Genomic DNA, 20,932 nt, shown 5'->3' on the forward strand with positions numbered 1-20,932 from the left:
GATATTTCCAATCATGCCTTGCAACCTCACATTTATCATATTTGTCCTACTTGTAGCACCCTTTTGTGCACATTAATATTCTTACATGTCATGTCATACCATATATATTTTGTAACAAGCTCATTTAATTCTAACTAAGGAAATAGAAACTCTGCTCTCAAAAAAGTTTAAATAATAATACGCACAGTTGATAAAAAATAAAAATAAAAATTCCTACTACTGTTTCATCGATTGAATTAATATACACTTTATAATTATTAATTTGTTTAGTAAGAAAGATTGATACCTACATGAATAATTATATTATTTTATTTTCCTTCTTTTTTTAAGATTAAGATCAGGATGACGAGAGCTTTAGCTATCATGAAATGGAACTCAGCTGCTTTCGAGATTTCTCTGAAAAACATGGACAAGATCGATTCCGTGCATGGTGCGGAGTTGGAGATCCGATTCTTGCATTTGTGGAAGAGAGAGAGGTATGGACCTCCATTTTTACAAGGCCGGTGAGTGTGAAATATAAGTCCTTATGCCAGAACCAGTATGGACCTCCAAAAAAAACAAGTGGCCACCGACCTATTTGATTTGTCCCATTTATGAGTGGACCTTCTATATCTAGATAACATGGATAAAATAGATATAGTGATATTTAAAAAATAAAAAAGAATTTTTTTTTTTTTTTTTTTTGTGTGTTTGTGTTTGTATGGATTAGATACAATCTTTATATTGACAAAATGACAATTATTCATCATACAAACAAATATTCTTCAATTTCAGCTACTGCACAACTACTTGATGTTCATTCATCAAAAGTAATGCAAATATCCAACCTCTTGTACAAGAGCTGAGATAGAAATGATAAAGAAGCAGTGAATAACAATGTGAAAAAGATGAATCTATAAAAACTTTTTATAACTCCCTTTATATATTCATCATCATCCCTATCAAACCAGTATATCCCATCATTTTCATTCGGAGGAAGAAACAGGTCAACCAGCTTGCATCATTAGTGGAATCAATTCAAATGTAGGGATTATTACTGTAATCATTAAGAGAGAAGCATTTCCCAATAATGGTGTGACGTTACGTATTTGTCCTACTTGTACAACTCTTGTGCAGAATCCTCCCACACGTTATGAGACAGTTATTATGCACAAGAAATTGTGCAAATAAGATTACCATGTGTAGTGTAAGGTCTTAAAAATGAAGAAACATCTCAAGAAGGAAATGGAAGACATAGTCACATAGATGGTGGCAATCTATATTACCCCCCTCATGATGCTCTGTTTTCGAAAAAGGGATAACACGTTAACATGATTGCTTATAAAATAATAATAATAATAACAAAAAAAGGTAAGAAAATCACCAAATGCACCTTAAGTTTGTAGCATACCTGTCACTGTGATGGGAGGGGGGTTTTATAAGCGTGGAGGCAAAAGAAAGACGAGAGCTTTAGCTCATCGCTCATCACCAACGGAACTAGGATTTTTGAGATTTCCAATTAAGAATAGGGACAAGAAGGGTAACTCCAACTCTGCACACGGGCGACTTGGGAGTTTGAGATCCTTCCATTTGTGGAAGTATACATAATATATGGACAGCGGCACAATGCACGAATGTTAAAAGTCGGTGGGTGAGAAATATAGTCGCTGTACTAGAACCAGTGGACCTCCAAAAAGAGGCCAACGACTAGCTGTCCCATCATCTGAAGGAGATTTACAACGGCAAGCTTTTGAATTAGCGAGCCGGTAGCTGAGTAACTAACTGAACATGTTCTTCACATGTGAAAATACTCAATGAATTTCCATAAAATAAATAATCAGCTAAACTGTTCAATTTTCAACAAACAAGGCATATATAGCAACATACTCCAAAATGGTAGAACAAGTAATGAAAATGTTTGTACACTCACGAGATATGTCACAATTTGAATTCTGAAACTACAATTGTGATACAAGGCTTTCAAAACTCAGCTATTGTTAAGGTAGCTAACATAATAGAGGCAGCTTCACTTCTAGTTTAGAACAGTTCAGATCTCCCCCAGATAAATCTGTTTATCACTGCTGCAAGATCCGATAATTGGCTCGCTGGGATGGAAGACACACTCATTAACAGACCCAGTGTGTCCAGGGAGCTTATACAATATACGTCGAGTAGTAGTATCCCATATATAAACCATCCGGTCAGAACTACCAGCTGTAACCTTGCTTCCATCAGATGACCAGCTACATTTCAACAAGTTCTTTTCAAAGTTGTGTTGATGCCCTTCAAATATCTTCACACACCGATTTTGAGGTGCATACGGGCGCATATCCCAAATGCACAGCTTGCAGTCCATTCCATTAGTCAGAAGATAAGAACCATCAGGACTCAATGACATACCCGTTATCATATCTTGATGACCTTGAAGAGTCATCGTTACTTCACCCTTGCGCAAGTCCCAAACCTTGACATCATTGTCAATACCACCAGTGAAGATCTTATCTGATGCATCGGAGAAGCTCACAGCTGTAATTTGGTATTTATCTGGAAATGTTTGTATTGCACCTCTTTGACGCATATCCCATAATTTGGCAGTTCCATCATCAGAACCACTGACTATAAGAGGCGGTCCTCTCCGTGATGGGCAGCATGAATTCACAAAGGAGGAGTGTTCTGCCATCTTTTTTATCTGTTTCCCTGTTTCAACATCCCATGCCCTCAGAGTTTTGTCTGGACTGGCCGATATTATCTGGGATCCATCAGTAGTCCAGTGAAGATCAAGAATTGCATTTTTGTGCCCCTTTAAAACCATAAAGTTCTTGCAATCACCGTGCACATTCCATAAGAAAATTTCCTTGTCATGAGACCCAGATGCAATGACTGTTCCAGCCGGATTAAACTTCATTGTGTATACAGCACTCTGGTGACCCACCAGCAACATTATTGGTGATTCCAAACTTGAAGTCCTTTGTTTTCCACTTTGCCCTGGTGCTTGGGGAGCACTGTATGGCACAGTTGACCACTCCATTGGCCTTGGACCAACTATGGACAAAGCATTTTCACTCTCAGTAGGAGCAACTTGCATCTTTCTATTCTACTGGGTATTTGAAGAGTAAATTATCTACTTTCTATGAGTTTCAATCCTGCCATGTAAATGAAGTAAGTTAGCCAGTCTCCTAAGAAGAGAGAGAAATCTCATAGTTTAAACTACTCTTAATTGACAAAATCAAACTCATAGCTTAAATGGTCTCCACAGCTGGTCTAGAGCAGACATTCACAGCTTACTCAGAACTACGTGATGTTCAAAAACTCCAACATGATTCCACAATCTAGCAATTCCTCGAATAAGATAGCTTTATATTTTTCCTAGTAACCCACAATAGAAAATCTAAAATGCCATAATATGCCAAGTTGACAGGAAACAATAAGGGGCACCTAAGGCTCTGAAACACCAAGCACCAATACTTACAGCCATCTGCTGAAACTGTTAAGCTCCACTTACATGATGTCATGATACATCAATCAATTTAGAACAAAATGCATATAGGCAAGACTTAAACAAAGCAATAGTGCACTGTTATAAAACTTCAACTTGATCTCAAGAAAGTTGGAAGAGATATGTGTAACACTTTAAACATAAAATTAAAAAAGCGCAGAAAACAATATTGATTCATCCCAGAGATTAAAATAATAATAAAAATAAAAATAAAGGACACCTATCTACTTTGTGAAATTTCAATATCAGAAAACATGGAGACTTAAACTAAATAATACATTCGTGGAGGAGCAGATTCAAATGGGCATGTGCAATATATAGGCATGGTAACCTAGTAGACTTTTTACTTCCGAATTAAAATGAACATCACATTTTATTGAACAGTGATGGTCTATTATAGAATATTCATGGCAAACAAAATTCAACTAATCTGGAAGATCAATTGAGAACCCATACAGGAAGGCATGGAAATATACAATGCCACAATGTAGCTCCAGAGAAAATTACAAAATAATTGAAGCGTATAAACAATTTCCAACAAAGCACTTTTAAGTTTTTCTTTTTCTTTTTTTTTTTTTTTTTTAATGAATAAAAAAAACCTCCAGCATCATCAATACTCATTAGCATATACGAAGGCGTTCTAATATAACAGAACAGGGTTACAAAAGTCTCGCATTCAACGTTAAGTTCGTACTATTATCTTCTTTTTGACATTATCTCGTAAACCAAATGAACAATTAACATTTTGGAAGAAACCATAAACTAATCCAAAACTTTGAAACAATATGCAAGGAAAAAGAGAAACAAATAATTAACGAAACCCCGAACATAATAAATAAAAATGCGAATCTAGCGTTAGCCCATTTGATTAACACCAAGCACACTTTGAAAAACCCATTCATTGTAATATATATTTTCATGAAACCTACAACCAAATGAAACCCAATGCACAAAACTGGGTTTTGGTCTGTTTATTTTCTGTTCCTCCTAGCTTATTGCAAGCCTAGTATAATTTTCAAATATTTATAAGCCAAAATTACGAACGATAAGAAATCTCGGCGGGTGCTCCATCAAGTTGCTAAACCAGCCAGTTAGCATTATTGAAGAAGCGTGTCGAAGAGAGAGAGAGAGAGAGAGTACCTGGAAAGACTTTGCCTGCTAAACCCTAGAGGATTGAGGGTTCTTCTTCTTCTCCTGACCTGCTTTCACCGGGCCAATTAATCTGCCCGATGGATCTGCTTCGGATTAGAATAAGGACTGAAAACATTAAAACAGGGATACAAACAGACGGCGTCGTTGTGAACTCAAAACTATTATTAAAAATAAAAAATAAAAAAAATCAGCAATTAAATAATAAAAAATTGTTTCAAAATAGCTTCTTCTTTTTTTCTGATTGGTGATATATATATATATATATATTTTTAACATAAAAATTGATGTCAAATTTGATTAAAAGATTTCAAATAATTAATGGTGACTAATTTGATTTATTTTGGCGACTAATCTGAATTGATTTGATTTTTACAGCCAAAAAAAATTTTGAATTGATCGACCACTAAGAACAAGTTTCATCAAACACTGTGAACAAGTAAACCAGTATTAAGAAATAATCCAGAAATATAATAATATGTTAAATACCGAATATGTCATCTTAATTAATTATTTAATATTTAAATTTTATTTAAATAAGTAATAAAGCAAAATTTTTATTTTTTAATAAAGGAAAATTATTATTTTAGATGTTGTTTGCTAATGTGATTAATTTTTAGCTTTTTTTTTTTTATACATGATCATGTATAATTTGTTTATTTCAAATATATTGATGTTAATTAAAATTTGCCATATATCCTCGTGCAAAATAACTTTTTATTTTGTAAATTGAAAAATGATTAAAAACCTGTTGGATAGCTTTTATTTAAAATTCAAGATTTTAAAAAAGTTGAAGCATTATCTAAAATATAGACAAATAAAAAAAAAAATGTCACAAAAGTGTTTTACATAAATTGAAAAATGTTGTGAATATAAATATAAAATGCTATAAATATACTAACCATTTTAAATAAATATATATATATATATATATATAGTTTTAACATGTATCAAACACAAATATAGATAATGTTTACAATAACTATTTTTTTTTTTTGGGCATATGGATATATATATACATACATATATCATATGTAATATTTATCAAACATAATTCTACCACTCTCATTCTTATGAAATATTTTCAAATATACTACAAAGGATGTATCTAAATTCTAAAATATTATGTATCATTTTTAGTTTATAAAACTGATTAACAAAAATTGTTTTGGGAAACGTTAGAAAGGCCTATAGACGTCAATCGCATATGATCTAAAATACTGTAGTTTTTAGTTTTTAAAATTGTTTTTTGTTTTGTTTTTTTTTTTTTTTTATTTTAGAATTATTTAAAATGTCTAACAAATTATAAATATCGTTTATTAATTTTTTATGTAAACAAATTATGCGTAATTATATAAAAAATAAAAACGAATCACATTAACAACTGATACATTAACTTCTTACATTTATTGATTTTGAGTTTTTTTAATGGATTGGCTACTTTATTTTGTAACATTGCTAAATCATATAATGTTTTTTTTTTTTTTCTGGTATTTCATATGGTTGTTGCTTGTAAGGATTTTCTTCTTCTTGTTATTTGGAGCAGAAATATATAATATACATATATACATGCTATGGTAACTGGTAAGCACCTTTTTTTTTTTTTTTTTTTTTTTCTCGCTTGAAGGTATGGTAGCACTTTTGTCACTATAGTCATATATATATATATATATATATATGTGTGTTCTGAATTTGAAAAAAAGTTATCGGGAAACTTTATTATATTTAAATATTAACTAGGTCAGTTCACAAATGGAACAACAATCAAATAACCATCGTTTTTAATATAACCTGAGGAGAAAAATTTTAAATCTTAAAATCGAAGACATTAAGGATTATTATCAATTAAATTATCTATAGAGATAATCAAACAACACTTCTAGACATCTTAAAGTAAGAAAATTACACGTATCTTAATGTAAGAAAATTCCAAATCATGAAGAATCTAAAATAAAATAAATGTCAAAGAGTAACTATTTATTTATTACAAAAACAAATTCCAAGATCGATGGATTTCAAAACCAAGCTCTATTTATGCGAATGATGGTCGCTTTAAGAAGACGCAAAACACAATCATCATATGCGAAAACATTTTTCCCAAAAAGGCAAAAAGGCCCCTAGCTTTATACATTTATCCCTAACATGTCCTTTGACTCCGAAGCAGCACCGGCTTCGTCCAGCAGAGACTGGTACTTCCCCTCACCGCCCTTCATCAACTCCACGAAATTCCCGAATTACCCTCGGCGGTTCGCCTCAAACCCCTACTTTCCGGCCGATCCAAAGCGGCCGTCGTCATTTAGCCGTGTTTCTTGTCGGGATTCCACTGCGCCCTCTCGACAAGTTTCTTCGTCGCGCTCAGCTCCTCCTCAAACACCGGTCAACCATGCAGGTGTTCGCCGGAGAGTTGGCTTCGCTCGCCGGAGAGACCAACAGACGAGAACGAACGGCGACGATGTCGTTCCAGCTAGTCAATTGGATATTTCGGGAGCTATTCCGGGGGAGAAAGTCTCTGCTTCGAAGAAGCTTCTTGAATTTTCGGGCCAAAGTTTTAAAGTTCGACTTCGATGGAAAATGGCAATCACAGTAGCGGTCTGCTCTCTATCTCTTTCCATATATATATATATATATATATTTATACACACGTGTTATATCGGAGTATGTGTGTCAAGCTCAGACTAGTTTTGTGTTGTTGCAGATTTTGATCACCGCTTTCTCATCATTGCTGTACCAGAATTTCTCTTTACACAACGAAGTCGATGAGTTGCAGGTGAATTCAGTTGCCTGCTATATTTCCACTACGTATCTAATGTTCCTTGATTCTCAAGGCCTTGTTTGGTTCACTGGAAAGTCTTCACTTATTCATGTCAAATACCAAAAGGAGTTGTTGTTGTTGTTGTATTTTTATTTGTTGTTTTCGTCCAAATTTTCTCCTTTTTGTTTTGTGAGATTTTGCTTATTGAAACTTACCTTTCTGATTGCAGGAGCAGATTTCGATACTTAGACTTAGATTACGAGCGCACAATCTATCAGACACCATAGACGTTATCAATTCCTCTGCAGAGGATAGTTATAATATTCCAATCAAAAGCTTAAAAAGATTAGCTCTTATTGTCTCTCTCACACTTTTATCCACCCCTATCTTTATCCTAAAGTACATTGACTATGTTTCACGATCAAGATCATTGGAAAATGTTTCAGAAGAAGTCTCTCTAAATAAACAACTAGCATATCGGGTGGATCTATTTTTATCAGTTCATCCCTATGCTAAGCCATTGGCTTTGTTACTTGCAACTCTTTTACTTATTTGTCTTGGGGGGCTGTCACTCTTTGGAGTGAAAGATGATAGCTTAGCTGAATGCCTTTGGTTATCATGGACCCATGTAGCTGATTCCGGCAATCATGCTAACTCTGAAGAAATCGGTGAAAGGCTAGTTTCAGTTTCTATTAGCTTTGGTGGGATGCTTATATTTGCAATGATGCTTGGACTTGTTTCCGATGCAATTTCTGAGAAATTTGATTCGTTGAGGAAAGGAAAAAGTGAGGTGGTTGAGCAAAATCATACTTTAATTCTTGGGTGGAGCGATAAATTGGTAAGATGCTGATTGTGGGGTTGCTCGTCATGCATATGAATATTGATTATGTTTATTCTCTTCCAGTCTTCCTTTTCTTGTGGATAATTAGAATTTTAAATTTTTTTTAATTTCATGTTACTTCACTACCAATGGAAATTTCCAGTCACTCACTCTTCAATCGAAATTTCCAGTCACTCACCATTCTGTCATTGCAAATTTAGGGATCACTATTGAACCAGATTGCAATTGCCAATGAGAGTTTGGGTGGAGGAATTGTTGTAGTAATGGCTGAGCAAGACAAAGAGGAAATGGAACTTGACATTGCTAAAATGGAGTTTGATTTCAAAGGAACATCTGTCATCTGCAGAAGTGGGAGTCCTCTTATTTTGGCTGACTTGAAAAAGGTGTGACTACTTGCTTTTGATATAATGATTTCTTTTTTTCATTTGTCACCTATAGTTTTATCTTCATGCTGAAAAATAGCCTCATCGTTGTTGAATAAATAAAGTGCTTAAATAATGTTGCACTTGCTCTTTTTATTTTTATTTTACAGGTCTCTGTCTCCAAGGCCCGTGCAATAATTGTCCTTGCTGAAGATGGAAATGCTGATCAGGTCTACTTCATTGAATAAATTTATTGATTAGTTATTCAATCATTTGAGGATAGTCTACTCTTAATTTACTGTTGGTTTGATGCAGAGTGATGCACGTGCATTGAGAACTGTTTTAAGTCTAACTGGAGTAAAAGAAGGGCTGAGAGGACATATAGTGGTTGAACTAAGTGATCTTGACAATGAGGTCCTTGTTAAACTTGTTGGTGGGGATCTTATTGAGACAGTTGTGGCTCATGATGTGATTGGTCGGTTGATGATTCAATGTGCTAGACAGCCAGGACTTGCACAGGTTATTTTTCCATGAAATTGCTTTTAAGTTTTTTAGTTTATTGGGCTGGATTGATTTTAATATTTACTGAAAACGTTGTGAGTTTTTGTATTGCAATTTGTAATAACCTTGTTACTGATGGGTTGGACGTAACAGATTTGGGAGGATATCCTTGGGTTTGAAAACTGTGAGTTCTACATCAAAAGATGGCCTCAGTTGGATGGCATGTCTTTTGAGGATGTGCTGATCAGTTTTCCTGATGCTATTCCTTGTGGAGTCAAGGTTGCATCATTAGGTGGTAAGATTATACTGAATCCTGATGACTCCTATGTTCTACAAGAGGGTGATGAAGTTCTTGTTATCGCAGAGGATGATGACACGTATGCTCCAGCTGCTTTGCCTATGGTGCTTTCACATTCCTTTAGAACATAAAGATTTTGAATAGGTGTTTTTGCTACCTTACTTATGTGGTTTTAGGTGTATCATATAAATGATTCTGGACCAGCTTCAACCCACTTTTATTAGAAGAAAAAATATAGAAGGTTAATAGTTATAATAGACCTTGTGTATTGCTTGTCTAAATCATGGTACGTTCAGATTCATTGTTTGAGTAAGAGGAAAATGACTAAGAAAAGAGCATGCCTTAAGAAAACTTTTGCATGATGGTCAGCAGTAAATTGCATTGCTTCATATAGTTTTCAGCAATCAGTGTCACATCATGCCCCTGATTTACAGTTTGCTTTATTATGAGATGATCATCAATCATTACATAATGCTTAATAATGTGGGAAAGACGAGCAAGAGATACTTGTTGTTTCCACTTTGTTTCTTGTGGAACTGCATATAGAGATGCTGTCAACTAGCTATGCTTGCAGTCCCTGTGGGGACAGCCTAGTGGCAATGTCTACACTACTCCATATATGAGGTCTTAAGTTTGAGTAATCCTAATGATTAAAAAAAGAAAAAAAATAGCTATGCTGGCAAGCCTTTTCCAAGATTTATGGTTTTCTGGAATATAAATTTGTTAAACAATGAAATCCATAGATCAATGAAGGGTTAGCACTGCTAAGAGAATTTTCAAGATTTTAAACTGTACCCAGCCATTAATTAGGTTTTTCCATTTTTGTATACGGTTGCATGGTTTTTTCTTGACTTTCCATTCCTTGGATGTTCAAGCTAACTGTAGCTTAAAATTTAAATTAGTTGAGTTCACCCTTTTTCTCCTATTGCTCCTTCTTGTCTTTCTATCTTGTCTTGCAAAATTTAACTTGGCTATTTGGTCTAGATATGTTTATCTTCCAGAGCTTTTAAATTATAGGACCAAGTTGTTTTCCTTTATTACTGCACCCCTTTCCTTTTAAAGATCTGTGCGAGCATAAATATGATGTGATCAAGACCAACCACAGTAGTGGAAGAAGGCAATTATAAGTTTATAACAAAGTAGGTAGAAGGGAAATGGGAGTAGAGGTCATTCTTTGAAGAATAAGTTCTTCTATTCTGTGAACAATAGGTGATGCCTACCATGGAGTTTTAGTAAATGGAGGATACCTTTATTAAAACTCACAAAAAGTATAATCAATTTGATCATTCAGGTAAAAGAGGCATCATTCATACACATTACCCGACCAGCAAGAAAGCCACAGAAGATTCTACTGTGTGGATGGAGGAGGGACATTGATGATATGATTGTGGTAAGTTCTTTCTGTTGAAGCCCCTAATTTCTGTTTTCTTTCGCCTGAATGCTGCAGGTTTGGAGAGGAAGTCTACCAAAAGACTTTGTTGTTCCAAAGAATGCTGAAAGGATACTATTTTGTGGTTGGCGCCGAGATATGGAGGATATGATTATGGTAATCTTAGAAAGGTTCTTGCAATAATGCTCCCAGTCATTGGCAGCAGCTCTTAGCATACAGAGGATATCCATGTCAAAAACAGGAAAATCTTTACAAACAGCATCAGATTGGATTGCACATTTACAATTAAGACGTTGCAATTGGAATAAGAAAATTGTTGCTTACCACATACATTTTGTGATGCATGCTCCAATCAAGTAAATTATTTTAGTTTTTTGAAAAATTTCTTTTTATACTCTAATGATTTTTAGGTATTAGATGCCTTCCTGGCACCTGGTTCAGAGCTTTGGATGTTCAACGATGTTCCAGAAAAGGAAAGGGAAAAGAAGCTAATTGATGGTGGCCTTGATACAAACCGGTTGGTAAATATATCATTGGTAAATCGTGAGGGAAATGCTGTTATACGGCGTCACTTGGAAAGCCTTCCCTTGGAATCTTTTGATTCGGTTGGTAGCAAAATATTAGGACTCTTGATTGAAATCTGTAGTAATTTATAAGGTAGTAAATGGGTAGAAGTATTATTTATGACGAAAGTGAGGATCAGTATTGAATTTGGTATTAAGGTCATTTCCTTTCTATTGTGGCTTTGTTTACTTTCTAAAATGCTGTTGACTAATCACTATTATGAATTAGATTAAGGTGACCTATAAAATTGGGAGATGATAGCTGCTTTATGGAGCTTGTGTTTCTAGTATTGTGACACCCCTTATTTCTAAGATTGAAAAATGCTGATATCATTACTCATCTACACAGATCTTAATTTTGGCTGATGAGTCAGTGGAGGACTCAGCAATTCAGGCTGATTCCAGATCTCTTGCCACGTTATTGTTGATTCGTGATATTCAGGTACTTCTTTGATTTTATCTTCAAGTAATCTTCAGAAGCAGAACCTATATAAATAATCAAGTTTTTCAGACAAATTCTATTAAGATGAAGAGTTTGATTCTATCGATTGAAAGTTCTGCTTCTTTATAATTATTTTCTTGTTTTGGGCAGGGGGAAGTGACAAGGATCAAAATAGATTATTAATGCGTGCTTCTTTCTGCTTGCTCCCTTAACATTAGTTTTGAACACCAAAAAAATTATAACGCTAACATGATATGGACCTTTTTCTAAATCATTTATAAAGTTCAAAGTGCGTATCTTTTTTCTTGCACCATTGAGTTTGAATGTTTTTGATAGGATATCAAACTGTCTTCCTATAAAATCGAGGCTAGTTTAGTTTCCCATCTTTCTTCAGCTCCAGGCCCCTAAGATATTTGGTTTTTGCAGGCCAAGCGTCTGCCTATGATAACACAAGTTGACAGTGGAAGCTTTTCACAAGGGTCTTGGATGGGAGAAATGCAGCAGGCCTCTGACAAGTCAGTTATAATAAGTGAAATACTGGATCCAAGGACTAAAAATTTATTATCCATGTCAAAGATCAGTGATTATGTGCTATCAAATGAGCTTGTAAGCATGGCATTGGCTATGGTTGCTGAGGATCGGCAAATAAATGATGTATTGGAAGAGCTATTTGCAGAGGAGGTGCTCCCTAATGATGAATGATCATCATCTCTGCATATGTCGTATTTTGTTTTTAGTTAGCTGTTACGACTTTTTAATGGAACTTTGATTTATCAGGGAAATGAGATGCATATAAGGCAAGCAGATCTTTATCTTCGTGAAGGTGAGGAGTTGAGTTTTTATGAAATAATCTTACGAGCCCGGCAGCGGAGAGAGATTGTGATTGGTTACCGGTTAGCTAATGCTGAGAGAGCTGTCATCAATCCCACAGCGAAAAGTGATAGGCAGAGGTGGTCAGCAAAGGATGTTTTTGTGGTCATTGCTGAGAAGGAATGAGTCAATTTCTAGATCTTCCACATAGACGGAAAGGGATCGGGATTCCATTTAAAATGACACATCGTATTACATTTCTTTATCTGGGGCATCTTGTAATGTGTATATAGGCAAGCATTAATTTTGTTTTGTTTTTGTATTATCTGTTTATAGGACCTTACATATATGGTCCTATCAACTGCCAACCCTTGAACAACTTGTACCAACAGCCAAGTCATCATAATTTTTATGGAAATAAAGTGTTATTATGCAATGATGCACTCTTACTGTTCTAGAATATGGTAAAAATGTTTGAAGTCTCAGAGGGAAACTAGGTCTACTCCATTCTATTTTGAATCTAGATTTGGGAAGAAAACCAACAAAATTGTTCATGTCAGCGTCTTGATACTTCTGGAATACAGTTTATATCGTTTAGCACCATCAGGTGATCATATGCATATATATGTATATATATATATATATATATAATTTTTTTTTTTTTTTGTCGGGTAATAAATCATCAGGTGATGATTCTAGTTATATATAACTAAACTTTTTATTGTCTACCAATTGATCTAGTCTAGTTTTTATAGTTGATCAACTTATATCCCTGAACTAAATGTACAAACAAATTATAAAAATAAATTTACAAAACGTCAGTTCACCAATAGAATATAATGTACAACGGCTCTGTTTTTTGGAAAAAAAAAAAAAAAAAAAAAAAAGGGGTTACTTGTCAATAACCGATGTTTATACACCATAAAGTAGTTAGATCAACTTTGCATTCACTGCAATGCAAATACAGCTTGTATCAGCTCAATTCACAAGTCAGAACCTTAGGCTTAAAATTGATCTCCACCTCTATGCTTCAGAGAGATCTACATTCTCGTTGACTGGAATTGTTGATTGAGGCGATGAATCTGGGACAGCTTCAATATCGGATGGTTGTGATTCATGCTTTGCAGCAGCCTGCAGAACACGGTTTTGAACATCCAAGGACGAAGGAGATGTGGGTAGTCCAATGCGGTTTGATTCTAACTTCCCAGCAGCCCATGTAAACACCTGACTTCCAAGTCTAACAGGAGCAAGCAATAGCCTTCAAAAGGAATAAGACACCACAAATTAAACTGACACTTTAATCAACAAAAAATTTGTACTCCCAACTTATTAATGGTGTACATATGCTATCAAAAATGATTATGCAAAAAATTCCTATTAAAATGACTATCCACTGTCATTTTATTTGTAACACAATAATCGCCATATTGGAAGCAGACAGTCATCTTATTTTAAGCCTCTAATTGCTTAGAATGATTATGCTTCCCCATAAACTAAAATTCCTAAGCTAAAACATAATGGTTTGTAACTCAGATTTTCTCTCCAGATTCAAACCTGAGGATTTAGCATCTTCATGAATAAATGGACCGTGTCTATGATAATCATATGAACTAGCTACTAGTTTTTCTACAAAATGATTCAAAATAAGGCTAATGGTTACCTCACATCTTGCTTAAGATCTTCAGCATTCTCATAAGAAGCAACGCGTCGAAAAATGGTCTGATGGATCAGAATGAATCAAGCATGAGGGAATAGCATTAATATAACAAATTTAGACAACACAAATGAATTTTTTGTTTAAGGAGAAAGAAATATATATTTTAGAGCACTAAACATGATATATGAATGCTGAGAATCCATAGATCATTTTCAACTTCCATTATAATGCATATGTTCCACCTAAAACTCAAATTAGGATGATTAAGATAGACCTTTCATATTGTTTTGTTTTTCGTTTTTTGCGAATATAGAGCTTTTGTTATGAATATATAACTGATCCCCTTACCAACAAAACAAAAAGACCAGCAATTTGAACTACCAAACTTAAGATTCAAATGATACCTGAGCAAGGCCAAAGACGCCAATAAATTGCAATGTCTTCTCCCATTCTGAGATACAGAACCAAGGTCGGTCAGAAAAAAACGAGGCAAGACCCATAAAAGGAAAAATAATAATAAAAATAAAAGTACAAAATTATAAATCAGAACCATCCAGCTAAATTTTAGTTTGCTTTTCGAATATCCCTGTGATCAATAATATTTCATCACACATATTAAATGCAATAAAACATATACAAACCTAGTAGAGCATATGATGAAGCAATCAAACCCTGCAATGAAGTAATTTCCATTCGTTAGTAAAAATACACAAAATGGAAATGTTTCTGGAAGATATTAAATATTTATTTACTATAGACATGTTTCTGGAAGATATTAAATGACAGACCACATCAAATAATCAGAAGAGACCTCATTATGATCTCACTTTATGCAGTGCATAGATGTCAATATGACTAACATAAAAAGAAACTTTGCATGGTAGAAAGAATGATTATCAAATACAACTTTTAACCATAAACTTACTAATACAATATTAAATATAAATTAGTAAGTGATTGTTGACCAGTAAAAGTTCTAATTTAGTAATATACCATGGTTGTGGGTACCCATTATTTTTATCATCATTAGTTAATCAAAAAGAAAGATAAAGATTGTCCTCTATGGTCTAAAACATCCATTCTAAAAAGAATTAAAGTAAGAGAGTCAAACCAATCAAATTGATTATTGATTATATGTATTAGAACCAAGAAACATGAGTCTTACCACACCATAACCAACAACTTGTACAGGAGAAGGTCTGATATCCTCCAGAATTGCCTCAGCTTCCTGAAATATATAAGTTTTGCAGTGATTATAAAACCAATAAAACTGGTAAAGAGAAGTCGAATACATTTTTGGTTATAAACAATGAGGTAACTTGTTTAATGATTGTATTATGATTTTATTCATAATACCAAAATTCTCTTAAATAAAACAAATTTATTATTAGGGAACTAACTTTGACCCTGTAAGTTTTTTCTAGTTGATAATTGAACAGAATTTTTATTAACATATTAAGACATCTATTGGAACCTAAAAGAATAAGCAACATCACTGTGATTAATACCTCATTTAATATGGTAAGTGTTGTCTCAGCTTTGAGATCCTTTACTCGGAGGCTCTGTTTCACCCAAGACTCAAAGCCACCTTGAACCAAGTAAGGTTTCTGCAATGTATAATGCCACCCGGTAATTAGACCACATACTAAAAGCATCCTCCCCCTTTCTTCTTCTTCTTCTTCTTTTAGGGTGTCGTTTGGTAAGTTGTTGGTTTTAGATTTTTTTCTACCAAGTTATGTGCAATTTGCTTGCTTCAAATGTTTGTCAGTGTTAGTTAGTGGTAGTCAGAATTTGTTACGCATCACAAATAACTACAAACTTGAAGGGGAAAAAAAGTTGAAAACCATTTTAAACAGGGTTTGGTTTCTCCCCTCCCTTAAGTTTGTAGTTAATTGAGATGTCTAACCCTCTAACAAACATAAATAGCATTTGAAGTAAGAAATCTACAACAATTAGGTAGAAAAAACCAAAAACCAATGTGTATCAAACAAGCACCAAGTAGATTGAGGCAAGCAATAAACACAAACTTCTAAATGAATAAAGGAAGTTTGGCATAGGCACAAAACTAATAGATATTATCTGTTAGTGATAAGATTCATTTTCGCCTTTCCAACAATGTTTATTGCTTGCATCACAGCAAAATCTCCAAACACTTAGAAACACATACCTTGACCCCAAGTTTTCTCAAGGATCTTGCAACTCCTTTTGAACGAGTACCATCAGCATCAATAACTATAACCTTGGATCTGTCCTACAAATAGTAGAAAACAGCAACAACAAAAGATTTGAGCTTTGATACCATGACAAGTTACCATTAAACCCAAAACTTAAAATATATGAAATGGATCCAATCATTTATTTCAAGCCAGTACAACAAACACTATCACAATACATAATATTAATTAAATTACTTAGTTCAAGCATCTTATTTTCCAGACTAGTCATTACAAACACTATCACAATGCATAATATTAATTAAATTACTTAGTTCAAGCATCTTATTTGCCAACTAGTCATTACACCAATGATATTGAAGCGGAACATCTAAAACATGATGCCAAGCATAGAGATGCTAGGTCCCAGCAAAATACCTTCTATTGGAAATGTTAGATTGGCAATCTCAAGCAATAGGAAAGCATAAAGCTCTTAGCTCCTTACCTGAACAATTTTCAAATTCCGAATAACAGCAGCTGTCAAGATGTCATCAAGGTCCTGTCCGCTTTTCAACAACTTCCGAAGAGACCCATTGACCTGATAGTTCCTAACAATAATTTAGAATATTGAATAGAGTCTAAATCTAAGCTTCACCTGTACTAGCATGTATCCCAACCTCAGGCAGAGTCACACTTGTGTAGCGAAAACGAGCAACTCTTCGAAGATCAGGAACACCATCTCTTTCTCTCAAAACCTTCATAAAGGTATATCAACAACTAAAAAAATCAAACTTAAACAACAAAACCTTCAAAATGAAGTAATTTGACCCTTCAAATGTAAAGCAAATTCCCTTTTCTGTTCTATTACAAATTTACAATGTATGAGCTCAGAAAGGGAACAGTAGTCAGATCATTCTTTGCTCCCTCTCTCTCTCTCTCTCTCTCTCTCTCTCTCCCCTTCTTCTTCTTCTTTTTTAAAAATACTTTTTGCCCCCTTGAGCTAAGCATAGACAGAATTTTAAAAGAGTTGGAAATTAAGGAATTAGGTTCTTCTAGCCTTTTCAAAGGAGAAATCAGAATATTTGGCACTGTCATACTCTGACAATTAAGAAGCTAAAAGAGTCTCTTACGTCAGGCCGGATATCAATGAGCACAGCATTTTCCTTCCCTGTCAGGATATCTAAAGTTGATTGAGGGGTTAAATCTCCTGAGTAACCACTATATGTCCGAACCCAATAAAAGACCCTGCACCAAATCTGATGAGAAATATAAATTTCTCAAGCAATAGATTTTTACTTTGCTAACAAAAGAAAAATTAATAAATGAAAAACATAAAATAAAATCTGAGCGCCAAAGGAAGCTCATACCATAGAGTGGCTGAGGTGCCAAGGAAAAGAACGAATGGAACTATTGGATCATTTGGATCCAGGCCAAGACTTTGCTCTAACCCCTCAATATTGCTGTAAACCTGCTGACAGCCATTTGAATTCAGCATAAAGATAATTATGAGAAAATCATATGGAAATAACAGAATACAAAGGATCTAGAGATTGAACATGTTGATATCTGGACTGATTTTTAAACAGAATTCAGACAGTCAACATAGCAAATTACAAAAATCAGTGACCCGAGAAGAAAAGATTTGGCCAGAAATCAGGAAAGCATTATTTGTTGTTTAGATTAAAGCCACAGGTCGTGTGGCCATTTTCTTTTTACAAAATAAAAAACCATAATGATCCATAATGATAGAGAATCACATGGGAATTATACAAAATATATGAATACCTGTTGGAAAGCTACTTTTGCAGGCCTCAAGATATCGATTGCTTTCTCTTCCGACAAATTTAGTGCATCCCTGATCTCTGGAGCAAGCAATTTCTTGGCAGACTGATAAGAGTAGAGAACAAAGGAAGCTCCATTTGCTAAAGTATCCTCCGCTACAACTATTGTATGCCTCAATGCATCAACAGCTATATCAGCTGCTTTGCTTGTGGATTCCTTCAGATCACTCGAAAAGTTACTCAGTTTATTACCAGCTAACTCTCCTGTTTGATCAACAGTTGAAAATGCTCCATGAAATGCATTGTCCACTGCTTCATTAGCACTTTTGATGGCAGCTGATATTGACGAATTGATAGTCTCTAGTGAGCTTTTCACAGCATTTTCTCCTTTAGTTACTGAAGTACTAAACGACTTACTAACCTCAGAAAAAAATTCATCAAATCCTGATTTCACACTGGACAATGAACCACTATCCAGCTCCAAGGAGTCAGGTAAAGAGGTGGAAGTTTCTTGTGTTGAATCAATAGTTGATATGATTTCTGGTTCTCCAGATCCTGATAAGATATTTACATTTCCATTTGATTGGTCCGAAAAATCGAGAAGACCTTCATCGGTAGCAGATTGGCTGAGATTTTCAACATAGTTCACTTCAACCTTCCCAATTTGCTGTCCCTTATTTATGTTTCCGGTTGAAGATGTCCACATATTGGTATACTTACATTTAAAATACTCTGCTTCGTTTGCACAGGAATTCCTGCTAATGAAATCCGTGGAGACTGACTTTTCTGTACTCTTGACAAAATTAGAGTAAAGAGACTTTGTAGCATGTGTTCTAAAGGAATCTCCATGGATTTGTGTCCCATTAGTCAAGCTGTAAACTCTGTCTTCCATAATACATCTGGCCTCCAATTCCTTCTGGAACTGAGAAAAGGGACGCAACGCTCCATGAAACGAAATCTGTGAGATTCAAAGTTTCAGATCAAATGAATAACCATGCAAACACAAAATATGTATAACAAGAGATGGTTATACAAACATAGATGGCATATTGACAATCATGATTAGTTTCAGAGTAAATATTAGATGTCGAAATTTTATCATGAGCAGTGAGTGAAGGATCTATTTCTGTTGAATCAATCTATCTTATTTTAGTTCAACTAAAAATATTTTTCATCATTTGTTTTAGATAAATTACACATAATCAGACAAATAAAATACAAGTGTGGCCAATCAGCATTTGAACTTTCACCTGGGAATGAGAAGAACAGCTTGGGGCGGCTGAGCAAACAGGCAACATTGTCATGTCAACCCAGAAATATCAAGCACAAAGAAACTCACCACACTCCCATTCTCTGTTCATAAACCACACGATTGTAAGTAAAATTCAGAATAAATAAATATATATATATATATATACATACACACACACACACACACACACACACACATAAAACAAAAAAGTACACCAAACTTCATATTCAAAGACACCCAATAACCAAAACTCAAAATTCATCGGAAGTATAACCTTTATTGCTCCAATAAATTGATAAAAAAAGAAAAAAAAAATCAACCTTTCCTGCTAGCTCTACAGAAGAAAGTTATCAGAACAAGAGATTAATAAAGAAAGAACGGTTGTTCAGATTGTTCTTACTCGAAAGAATCAATGACCTGAAATGGGTATTTTGGAATTGTCTAGAAATTTGTCCAATGAGAAAATAATAATATAGATATGACGAGGAAAATCGTGTGGCTTGTTGAAGCCGTTACTTGATCTTGGTTAGCTCCTCTTTGCCTCTCGTTCGCTGTGTAGGGACTTGTTTGTGTTGTCTATGGCCATCAAGGAATTCTAATTTATAAACGGTGACCTTGTACTTTTATGTATTCAATATAAACTCCCCAAATTATTGTTTAATTCTCTTTTCTCGTGCAGAAATGGATTTTCTTTTCACTCTTCCAAATAAAAATCCACGTGAATGTAAATTTTATTGCAGTAGAAAACTTCGTTTCCCTTTTTTATTTTTTTGCTAGAAAGACATGTTTTATAACCAAAACTTTGTTTCCTTTTTTGTTTGTCCACCAAAGCACCAATCATCATGGACCTTGTATTGACAAATTAACTAGCTTTTTTAACTCATTGCCAAAAAAAAACTAGCTTTTTTAACAGAATGACAGGTTAAAATAATTAATTTGAATCTTTGAAATTATTTCAGCTTCTAAGACTTTTATTCCTTGAGGCTCTGATGATGCTTTGAAAGTAGAAAATTGGGGGGAAAAAAAAAAAAAAACAAAAAAGGGGTGAGGCTAATGCTCGGCATGTGATGGCGCCAAATTAATTGATTTTATCGAAAAGTTTTTGTCTTGCAGGGGCGTTTAAACAATTTTAATGCTTAAGAATACTATGAATTTGTACATTTTGGTTGTTTTCTAATAAGATTCTCTGTGGGATTTGATTTCATGTATCTTTTCAAAGGTAAAAACAATGCAATGCTCTTTTTTGTTTTTATCGCATAGGTATTGTTGATTATAGTCTATAAATCTAACATATATCACCATCCAAAAAAACAAAAACAAAAAAAAATAATTGAAGAACATAAAACCCAAGTGTGCTTATTTTGCTAAAGATGATTTCTTTTTCACAGTAATTTGAAAATATCATACCATAAAGTTGTTTTTTTTTTTTTTTATAATATACAAATATATATTTTTTCACGTTCGGAACGTAGAGGTCTAAACTTGCGGAGTTCAACCAAAAAACAA

The 20,932-nt window shown here is 34.2% G+C and overlaps 3 protein-coding genes across 13 annotated transcripts; 1 reads left to right on the forward strand and 2 right to left on the reverse strand.

Moving 5' to 3' along the window:
- Positions 1 to 1,853: 1,853 nt before the first annotated feature.
- On the reverse strand, positions 1,854 to 4,771 carry LOC107407354 (uncharacterized). The gene is made up of 2 exons (XM_016014628.4): positions 4,616 to 4,771; positions 1,854 to 3,122 (listed from the first exon to the last, which is right to left on the reverse strand). The coding sequence occupies exon 2, from the start codon at positions 3,062 to 3,064 to the stop codon at positions 2,027 to 2,029; it is 1,038 nt and encodes a 345-aa protein (XP_015870114.2). The 5' UTR covers positions 3,065 to 3,122; positions 4,616 to 4,771; the 3' UTR covers positions 1,854 to 2,026.
- Positions 4,772 to 6,621: 1,850 nt separating this feature from the next.
- On the forward strand, positions 6,622 to 13,019 carry LOC107407300 (ion channel CASTOR). 7 transcript variants are annotated; one of them, XM_016014589.4, is made up of 13 exons: positions 6,624 to 7,213; positions 7,320 to 7,391; positions 7,606 to 8,214; positions 8,418 to 8,600; positions 8,750 to 8,809; positions 8,895 to 9,098; positions 9,234 to 9,375; positions 9,445 to 9,482; positions 10,670 to 10,768; positions 11,179 to 11,373; positions 11,681 to 11,773; positions 12,200 to 12,454; positions 12,551 to 13,019. In XM_016014589.4, the coding sequence occupies exons 1-13, from the start codon at positions 6,767 to 6,769 to the stop codon at positions 12,767 to 12,769; spliced, it is 2,616 nt and encodes an 871-aa protein (XP_015870075.3). In that variant the 5' UTR covers positions 6,624 to 6,766; the 3' UTR covers positions 12,770 to 13,019. The 7 variants fall into 7 exon arrangements, 6 of the variants coding, with proteins under 6 accessions (XP_015870098.2, XP_015870075.3, XP_015870066.3 ...); XM_016014580.4 differs by lacking the exon at positions 10,670 to 10,768 and adding an exon at positions 10,826 to 10,924; XR_007239489.2 differs by lacking the exons at positions 10,670 to 10,768; positions 12,551 to 13,019 and adding exons at positions 10,826 to 10,924; positions 11,924 to 12,062 and having other exon boundaries at positions 6,622 to 7,213; positions 9,234 to 9,482; positions 12,200 to 12,339.
- Positions 13,020 to 13,356: 337 nt separating this feature from the next.
- On the reverse strand, positions 13,357 to 20,002 carry LOC107407363 (uncharacterized). 5 transcript variants are annotated; one of them, XM_016014655.4, is made up of 14 exons: positions 19,844 to 20,002; positions 19,425 to 19,527; positions 18,179 to 19,132; positions 17,761 to 17,864; positions 17,524 to 17,638; positions 17,071 to 17,148; positions 16,899 to 16,991; positions 16,408 to 16,491; positions 15,749 to 15,847; positions 15,406 to 15,468; positions 14,882 to 14,912; positions 14,645 to 14,691; positions 14,244 to 14,302; positions 13,357 to 13,841 (listed from the first exon to the last, which is right to left on the reverse strand). In XM_016014655.4, the coding sequence occupies exons 2-14, from the start codon at positions 19,476 to 19,478 to the stop codon at positions 13,607 to 13,609; spliced, it is 2,016 nt and encodes a 671-aa protein (XP_015870141.3). In that variant the 5' UTR covers positions 19,479 to 19,527; positions 19,844 to 20,002; the 3' UTR covers positions 13,357 to 13,606. The 5 variants fall into 5 exon arrangements, with proteins under 5 accessions (XP_015870141.3, XP_015870133.3, XP_015870125.3 ...); XM_016014647.4 differs by having other exon boundaries at positions 19,747 to 20,002; XM_016014639.4 differs by having other exon boundaries at positions 19,827 to 20,001.
- Positions 20,003 to 20,932: the final 930 nt, after the last annotated feature.

This window comes from Ziziphus jujuba, chromosome 1 (assembly GCF_031755915.1).
Source record: "Ziziphus jujuba cultivar Dongzao chromosome 1, ASM3175591v1".
In the NCBI taxonomy this organism is placed as follows: domain Eukaryota; kingdom Viridiplantae; phylum Streptophyta; class Magnoliopsida; order Rosales; family Rhamnaceae; genus Ziziphus; species Ziziphus jujuba.